Raw genomic sequence first — 9,661 nt, 5'->3', positions numbered from 1 at the left:
TGATATGCCCGGGGAGTCGGCTAAGGGGGGGTGGTGTGTGGGATGTTCCCGGGGAGTCGGGTAAGGGGGGGGCGGTGTGTGGGATGTTCCCGGGGAGTCGGGTAAGGAGGGAGGGGATGGGATATGCCCGGGGAGTCGGGTAAGGAGGCAGGGGGTGGGATATGCCCGGAGAGTCGGGTAAGGAGGGAGGGGTGGGATATGCCCGGGGAGTTGGGTAAGAGGGGGTGGCATGTGCCTGGGGAGTTGGGCAAGAGGAGAGGGGTGGCATGTGCTTGGGGGTCGGATAAGGGGGGGGGTGGGATGTGCCAAGGGGGGAGGGGTGGAATGTGCCCGGGGAGTTGGGTAAGGTGGTGGGTGCCAGGGGAGTCGGGTAATTGGGGGGGCGGGGAAGAGTACCCGGGGAGTCGGGTAAGGGGGGGGCGGGGAGAGTACCCGGGGAGTCGGTAAGGGGGGGCGGGGGGAGTACCCGGGGAGTCGGGTAAGGGGGGGGTGGGGGGAGTACCCGGGGAGTTTGGTAAGGGGGGGGGGGAGAGTATCCGGGGTGTCGGGTAAGGGGGGGGACGGAGTACCCGGGGTGTCGGGTAAGGTGGTGGGGGGAGTACCTGGGGGGTCGGGTAAGGGGGGAGGTGGGATATGCCCGAGGAGTCGGGTAAGGGTGGAGGGGTGGGATGTGCCCGGGGGGTTGGGTAAAGGGGGGGGTGTGGAATGTTCCTGGGGAGGCGGGTAAGAGGGGGGGGGGTGTAGGATGTTCCCGGGGAGTCTGGTAATGGGGGGGTGGATAGAGTACCCGGGGAGTTGGGTAAGGGGGAGGGGTGGGGGGAGTCCCTGGGGAGTTGGGTAAGGGGGGGGGGGTGGGGGGAGTACCCGGGGAGTTGGGTAAGGTGGGGGGAGTACCCGGGGAGTTCGGTAAGGTGGGGGGGTGGGGGGAGTACCCGGGGAGTTGGGTAAGGGGGGGGGGAAGAGTACCCGGGGAGTCGGGTGAGGTGGGGGGTGCCAGGGGAGTCGGGTAATGATGGGGGGGGGGGCGGGGAGAGTACTCGGGAGTCGGGGAAGGGGTGGGGTGGGGGGAGTTCCTGGGGAGTTGGGTGAGGGGAGGGGGTGGGATGTTCCCGGGGAGTTGGGTAAGGGGGGGGGATGGTGGGATGTTTCTGGGGAGTCGGGTAAGGGGGGGGTGGTGGGATGTTTCTGGGGAGTCGGGTAAGGGGGGGAGGCGGTGTGGGATGTTTCTGGGGAGTCGGGTAAGGGGGGGGGCGGTGTGGGATGTTTCTGGGGAGTCGGGTAAGGGGGGGGGGCGGTGTGGGATGTTCCTGGGGAGTTGGGTAAGGGGGACGGTGTGTGGGATGTTCCCGGGGAGTCGGGTAAGGGGGGGGCGGTGTGTGGGATGTTCCCGGGGAGTCGGGTAAGGAGGGAGGGGGGTCGGATATGCCCGGGGAGTTGGGTAAGGAGGGAGGGGGTGGGATATGCCCGGAGAGTCGGGTAAGGAGGGAGGGGGTGGGATATGCCCGGGGAGTTGGGTAAGAGGGGGTGGCATGTGCCTGGGGAGTTGGGTAAGAGGAGAGGGGTGGCATGTGCTTGGGGGTCGGATAAGGGGGGGGTGGGATGTGCCCAGGGGGTCGGGTAAGGGGGAGGGGTGGGATGTGCCCGGGGCATCGGGTAAGGGGGAGGGGGTGGAATGTGCCCGGGGAATTGGGTAAGGTGGTGGGTGCCAGGGGAGTCGGGTAATTGAGGGGGGGGGGGTGGAGTACCCGGGGAGTCGGGTAAGGGGGGTGGTCGGGGAGAGTACCCGGGGAGTCGGGTAAGGGGGGGGGGGTGGTGGGGAGTACCCGGGTAGTTTGGTAAGGGGGGGGGGGGAAGAGTATCTGGGGTGTCGGGTAAGGGGGGGGGACGGAGTCCCGGGGTGTCGGGTAAGGTGGGGGGGGGGGGTGGGGAGTACCTGGGGGGTCGGGTAAGGGGGGAGGTGGGATATGCCCGAGGAGTCGGGTAAGGGTGGAGGGGTGGGATGTGCCCGGGGGGTTGGGTAAAGGGGGGGGTGTGGAATGTTCCCAGGGAGTCGGGTAAGGGGGGGGGGTTGTGGGATGTTCCCGGGGAGTCGGGTAAGGGGGGGGAGGGTGTAGGATGTTCCCGGGGTGTTGGGTAAGGTAGGGGGGGGGGGGGGTGGTGTGGGATGCTCCCGGGGAGTCGGGTTATGGGGGGGTGGATAGAGTACCCGGGGAGTTGGGTAAGGGGGAGGGGTGGGGGGAGTCCCCGGGGATTTGGGTAAGGGGGAGGGGTGGGGGGAGTACCCGGGGAGTTGGGTAAGGGGTGGAGGGGGAAGAGTACCCGGGGAGTCGGGTGAGGTGGGGTTGCCAGGGGAGTCGGGTAATGGTGGGGGGCGTGGCGGGGAGTCGGGGAAGGGGGTGGGGTGGGGGGAGTTCCCGGGGAGTTGGGTAAGGGGAGGGGGGTGCGAGAGTACCCGGGGAGTCGGGTAAGGGGTGGAGGGGGGGGAATACCTGGGGGGTCGGGTAAGGGGGGAGGTGGGATATGCCCGAGGAGTCGGGTAAGGGGGGAGGTATTGGATGTGCCCGGGGAGTCGGGTAAGGGGGGGGGGGTGCCAGGGGAGTTGGGTAATGGGGGGGTGGGGGAAGGAGTACCCGGGGTGTCGGGTAAGTGGGGGGGGGGGAGGGTGGGGTGGGAGGAGTACATAGAACATTACAGTGCAGTACAGGCCCTTTGGCCCTCGATGTTGTGCCGACCTGTGAAACCATCTGACCTACACTATAGATACCCGGGGAGTCGGGTAAAGGGGGGGGGGGCAGGAGTACCCGGGGAGTCGGGTAAGGGGGGGGGGGGGATGTGCCCGGGGAGTCGGGTAAGGAGGGGGTGGGATGTGCCTGGGTATTCGGCAAAGGGGGAGTGGGATGTGCCCGGTGATTCGGCAAGGGGGGAGGAGTGAGATTTTCCCGGGGAGTCAGGTGGGGGGGAGGGGGAGAGGGGGGATGTGCCCAGGGAGTCGGTTAAGGGGGGGGGTGGAGGGGTGGTATGTGCCCGGGGAGTGGGGTAAGTGAGGGGGGGGTGGTTGGGATGTGCCCGGGTGGTCGGGTAAGGGGGGGGGGTGGGATGTGCCTGGGGGGTCGGGTAAGGGGGGGGGGGTGGGATGTGCCCGGGGAGTCGGGTAAGGGGGGGGAGGGGTGCGATTTTCCCGGGGAGTCGGGAGGGGTGGGATGTGTGCCTGGGGGCCCAGGGAGCAGGGTAAGGGTTGGGGTGGGGTGCTGGGGAGTAGTGCATTTGGGAGTACAGCCTGGGGAGCGGGGCAACAGGGTGATGGGGGAGTGATGCGTGGGATTAGCTAGCCTTCTAGCTAGCCTTCTCCCCTTCCAACCCTCTCAGCCACCCATCTCACCAACCGCCACCCCCCCCCCCTCCCCCCCCTCCCCCCCCTCCCCCCCCTCCCCTTCCCCCTCCTCGCCATGGCCATCCATCCAGTCTTACTTATAGCTAGAAGTATTTGGCAATTTGATTGTAACTGAAAGCTACAACCATGGATGGTTCATTGGCTACATACATTTCAACAGCCATGTCTCATAACAATTGACCATCTGTTTCCAGCGTGATGAGCTACAATATGCAATCAAGCGACTGGTTGAGGGCCTTGCAGCGACCCGTGAAACAGCCCGTCCAGGCTTCAGCTTGGCCCTGGCACAGGTGAGTCACTACTTTTAATCACCTTTACAGGCAGAGGACACCATCAGTCGCTCAGTGGAATATGAATTCTGGTCCAGGGTCTAACCCACTGCAACACCAAGTTTCCCATGAGATTTCCCCCTTTATTAGTTGTCTTTTAATTGTATTTCCCTTGTTATATTTTTCATCACTAGAACCACATCTGGTTCGTAGAACAAATCAGCTGTTACCAGGCCTTGGCTCAAGTCATCACTAACAACACAACTTTGGACTGCTTCCTTTGACTTGCCCTTTCCTGGCTGGCGAAGTGCCCAGCCTCCATCAGCAGCTAATTGTAGAGGGTTGCTGGCCATGACCGCACACTATAACTTTGAAATATTGATTTAATAAAGAGTGATGCCTCATTGGTCACCTGTCACATTTAGCTGAACAAATGTGGATTCCCATCTCTAGCATCTCTATTGCTGCTGCAGCCCATGAAGGACTTATTTGTTGAGGTTGACGCCTGATCATCCATAAATGTAATAGTTACTTCTTTACCACAGGCAGTGACTTATGCTGGCTAAGGTTGTGTGGGTTTGGTTCTGTGGTGGTGTGGGTCCTGTGGTACAGTTGCTGTCCCATGCCTCACCGAATAGCAATTCTTCATGGTTCATGTTAGACAACAAGCTGGTTGACTATGTGGGTCATCATAGCCAAAAACTTTTCTGTCTTCAGTAACTCTCATGAATACTTCCAGTAGATGTCATTGGGCTTCAACAGAGAATATTTTTTCCACCATTATTCTATCCGAGAGGCATTGAGGTCATCCACATTATGATTGCTGCCTTGGCTGCTAACAGCACAGGTCCACAACTCCTGTTCTCTCAGTGCTGTGCAGGATATTTACTCACTCAGTCACTGAAGATCTCTAAATCCAAATGTATGCTTTTTATGTTGCTAACTACTTTTATGTCCAGCATCTGATCCTGAAGACGATAACCCCTTTGCTGGGATAAAGTTCCATGGGGGCCGTGAACCTTCTGATACCGAAGTTCAACGTGACCATTATTTTTCTGTGAATCTTGATGGTGAACATCACCAGGCTGCTCCTCACCTGGTGCCCATAGTCCCATGCTCTCTCCTTTATCGTCTCATGCCCATTCTGAGCTCATCTCATCCATTAGACTCACCTCCTGTTCCCTCAACTCTATTCCCACCAAACTGCTGACCACCTAGTTTCCCTTCCTGACTCCCATGCTTATTTATCCAGTCATAGCCAGGGAATCAACTGCTTCTCTTCGTGCTGTTCCACAGTTGCCTTTGGAGTCTGTTAGATCTCATCAATTTCAGAGACAGTCAGAGTCCGATGGTAACTTTCAAAACTTTCTTGAGGTAAGTAATTGTTACAGCTTGACTTCCTCTCCTTGATGTAGGTTTTCTTCACTACAGCAAACAGCTCAGCCATGTTATAAAAGCGGACCGAACTTTGTGTTACAGCTTGGAGAAAAGACGGACCGAACTTTGCGCGCCGAAAACGAACTGCTTTTTGTGCGCCAAAACCAGCCTCCTTCTTTATACTTGTCCATAACACCGGCCCCCACTTTGTTCCTAATTGGTCTGCAGACCTGCAATTTTTGTGCTGTCAGAGCCTAATTGGTCTGCTCATACCAGCAAGTTTCACATTCCCCCCCCCCATTCCTTGAACCGTTAGCTGCAGCTGTCCTGTCAGTCTCTGCCTGTTAGTTTTCTTTATAAACTGTTAGCTTATCTTTAATCTGTTCCCACAGAGTCCTCTAAGGATCTGTGAATGGCTCCCTCCTATTTCTTATCTGTACACTGCCCCTCGGCGACATTGTGAAAACATGGTCAGTTTTCACATGTAGTTTCCGACACCCAGCTCGACTTCACCACCATCTTTCTCAACCCCTCTGATTTGTCTCACTACTTTCCCACATCCAAAGGCTAAAGCATTTGCAACAATCTTCAGGCAGAAGTGCCGAATTGATGATCCATCTCAGCCTCCTCCTGAAGTCCCCAGCATCACAGATGCCAGACTTCAGCCAATTCGATTCACTCCGCGTGATATCAAGAAACGACTGAAGGCACTGGATACTGCAAAAGCTATGGGCCCTGACAATATTCCGGCAATAGTACTGAAGACCTGTGCTCCAGAACTTGCCGCGCCCCTAGCCAAGCTGTTCCAGTATAGCTACAACACTGGCATCTACCCTGCAATGTGGAAAATTGCCCAGGTATGTCCTGTACACACAAAGCAGGACAAGTCCAACCCAGCCAATTACCGGCCCATCAGCCTACTCTAAATCATCAGTAAAGTGATGGAAGGTGTCATCAACAGTGCCATCCAGCGGCACTTGCTTAGCAATAACCTGCTCAGTGGCACTCAGTTTGGGTTCCACCGGGGCCACTCAGCTCCTGACCTCATTACAGCCTTAGTTCAAACATGGACAAAAGAGCAGAACTCAAGAGGTGAGGTGAGAGTGACTGCCCTTGACATCAAGACAGCATTTGACCGAGTATGGCATCAAGGAGCCCTAGCAAAACTGAGGTCAATGGGAATCAGGGGGGAAACCCTCCGCTGGCTGGAGTCATACCTAGCACAAAGGAAGATGGTTGTGATTGTTGGAGGTCAATCATCTGAGCTCCAGGACATCACTGCAGGAGTTCCTCAGAGTAGTGTCCTAGGCCCAACCATCTTCAGCTGCTTCATCAATGACCTTCCTTCAGTCATAAGGTCAGAAGTGGGGATGTTCGCTGATGATTGCACAATGTTCACCATTCGTGACTCCTCAGATACTGAAGCAGTCCGTGTAGAAATGCAGCAAGACCTGGACGATATCCAGGCTTGGGCTGATAATTGGCAAGTAACATTCGCGCCACACAAGTGCCAGGCAATGACCATCTCCAACAAGAGAGAATCTAACCATCTCCCCTTGACATTCAACGGCATTACAATCGCTGAATCACCCACTATCAACATCCTAGGGGCTACCATTGACCAGAAACTGAACTGGAGTAGCCATATAAATACCGTGACTACAAGAGCAGGTCAGAGGCTAGGAATCCTGAGGCGAGTAACTTGCCTCCTGACTCCCCAAAGCCTGTCCACCATCTACAAGGCACAAGTCAGGAGTGTGATGGAATACTCTCCACTTGCCTGGATGGGTGCAGCTCCCAACAACACTCAAGAAGCTCGACACCATCCAGGACAAAGCAGCCCACTTGATTGGCACCCCATCTACAAACATTCACTCCCTCCACCACCGACGCACAGTGGCAGCAGTGTGTACCATCTACAAGATGCACTGCAGCAATGCACCAAGGCTCCTTAGACAGCACCTGCCAAACCCGCGACCTCTAACAACTAGAAGGACAAGGGCAGCAAATACATGGGAACACCACCACCTGCAAGTTCCCCTCCAAGTCACACACCATCCTGACTTGGAACTATATCACCGTTCCTTCACTGTCGCTGGGTCAACATCCTGGAACTCCCTTCCTAACAACACTGTGGGTGTACCTACCCCACATGGACTTCAGCGGTTCAAGAAGGCAGCTCACCACCACCTTCTCAAGGGAAATTAGGGATGGGCAATAAATGCTGGCCTGGCCAGTAATGCCGACATCCCATGAATGAATTAAAAAAAAATTAGATGGGAAGACTGAAGCCCTTATTTTCAGTCCCCACCACCTTCCCTCTCCCTGGCCACTCTAGGAAGCCGAAATGGACCATTCGTAACTTTACTGTTGTCTTTGACGCTGAGATGAGCTTCTGATCACATCCACTCCATCACCATGATCCCCTCCTTCCACTTCTGTAATGTTGCCTGTCTCCACCCATGCCTTAGCTTATCTGCTGCTGAAATCCTCATCCATATCTTTGTTACTTCTAGACTTGATTATTCCAATGCTACCTTGGTAGCCTCCCACCTTCCATAAACCTGAGCTCACCCAAAACTCAGCTGCCCATATTCTGGTCCTGATCATCCATCACCCCTGTGCTCGCTGACTTATATTGATTCCCAGTCTGGCAATGCCTCGATTTTAAAATTCTAATCCTTGTTTTCAATTCCCTCCAGGCCTCACAAGCTCCCTACCTCTATAATCTCCTCCGGCCCTGCAACCCTTCAAGTTCTGTCCTTCCTTCAATTCTGGCCTCTTGCAAACCCTGATTTTGTTTGCTCCGACATTGGTGGCTGTGCTTTCAGCTACCTAGGCCGTAAGCTCTGGGATTTCCTCTCTAAACCTATCTGACTCTACCTTTTATAGCGCTCCTTAAAACCTACCCCTTTGAACAAACTTTTGGCCAGCTGTCCTAGCATCTCCTGTGGATCGGTGCAAATTGCATTTGCTAAAGCTCATGTGAATGTGAAATGCTTTGGAATGCTTCACTGTGTTAAAGACCTTGTACAAATGCAACTTGTTGGGTATCAATAAGATGTAGAAACGCTGGTTCTCCCTATTGAGGCCAATTGCAGTACTACAGAGTTCTGTTAAAAGGCCGGGCTGGGATTGGATTTGGGATTCTTCTGGTTGAAGTGGCTGAATTGACCACTGGATACACTTGGATGAGCAATATAATGTGGTTTAGTGCCGTACAGTATAATGAATCCTGCTGAGTCAGTGATCTGTGTGTTCTTCTGCTTCATACAATCCTCCAGCAGTTGAGACATTTTGCTGATCTTTTCCAACAGGTCCTACAGTACAATGAGGATATCCCTCTGCAGACAGTCCTAGGGCAGATTAAAGATAAACATGATGTAATGAAAACAAAGAAGGTGAGTGGCTAGTACCTGATTCCTAATGTAACTTGGCCTTAGAAGTAGCAACAGCAGGTAGGACCAGCTGAGCAAATAGCAAGTAGTTACTTTGAGCACGTGTGTGTTGTTTAGTGAGGCTGTAAACTGCACCGGATGCAAACTATTGATTAGGATTTGGGGATTGCTGGAGGGATTAGAAGCAGTTTGAACATATGATTCAAAGTTACATCAAGGATGAAACTCTTCACATTTTGCTTGATTTCAGACTTTTTAGAATAGTGAAAAATTTAAATGTTGAAACATATATCTCTAAACTGTAAGAAATTGAGGTCGTAGACAAGTTAGTATTAGGCAGATAAATTTCAGATGTAGGTTAATGTGGAAAATGTGATGCATTTGGCAGGAAGAATAAAGAGAGGACATATAGATCAAATAAATAAAAGTTTCAACTGTAGAAGAGCAAAGAGACTCAAGGGTCTGGATAAGCAAATTGTTAAAGCTGGCAGAATAAATGATAAAGTTGTGAGGAAAAAACCATATGTTTTTTATGAATAGAGCCATAAAAGTATAAGAGCAATAAAGTAATGCTGGACCTATCGCAATCAATGGTTAGACCACAGCTAGAATACAATGTCTTTGGATGCCTTTCTTTAGGAAGAGTGAGGAGGGTGCAGAGGTTCATTAAGATGTGAACAGAGATGAAAGACTTCACTTACGATGAAATGAGAGCAACCGGGCCTTTTCCATTACAGATAATGTTGTTGAAAATCTTGAGTTGAATCCTGAAAAAATACATTTTCACTGGTCAGTGAGTCAGTAACTAGAAGGCATAAGTTAAGATCATCAAAAGAATGAAGGGAGGGATTAGGAGAATTTTTTTTACCTTTAGTAGTGTTAGACTATGGAATGCCAAGCAGAAACAGTGGTAGAAGGAGAATCCATAATTAATTCTTAAAGGGAAGTGGATAAACAAGAAAAAAATGTTTAGATATATGGGGGAAAGGCAGGGTAATGAGTGGGTAGCTCTGCCAGAAAGCTAGCGCAGATATGATGGACGTAATGGTCACCTCCTGTGCTGTAAGATTCTATGATTCGAAGCAGTTTTGTTATATTTATTGCATTGATTTTAGTTTTACTAAGTATCTTGATTTAGTTTTATTCTTCAATATGCACATTGTACTTTTAATAATCCTTACTCCTCCCATCATGAATCTTTGGAAGGAAGAAATAATTCATGCGAC

General features: G+C 53.1%; 1 protein-coding gene across 1 annotated transcript in view; it reads left to right on the top strand.

The window, feature by feature from the left end:
* mybbp1a (MYB binding protein (P160) 1a) overlaps positions 1 to 9,661 on the top strand; it is a 130,035-nt gene that overhangs the window by 4,070 nt on the left and 116,304 nt on the right. Inside the window, exons 2-3 of the mRNA XM_068010081.1 lie at positions 3,586 to 3,681; positions 8,355 to 8,438. Of these exons, the coding sequence (XP_067866182.1) occupies positions 3,586 to 3,681; positions 8,355 to 8,438 (180 nt within the window). The remainder of the gene's footprint in view (positions 1 to 3,585; positions 3,682 to 8,354; positions 8,439 to 9,661) is intronic.

Source organism: Heterodontus francisci, chromosome 30 (assembly GCF_036365525.1).
Source record: "Heterodontus francisci isolate sHetFra1 chromosome 30, sHetFra1.hap1, whole genome shotgun sequence".
Lineage (NCBI taxonomy): Eukaryota > Metazoa > Chordata > Chondrichthyes > Heterodontiformes > Heterodontidae > Heterodontus > Heterodontus francisci.
The sequence above is the reverse complement of the archived record's forward strand: the minus strand, read 5'-3'. Positions and strand labels throughout refer to the sequence as shown.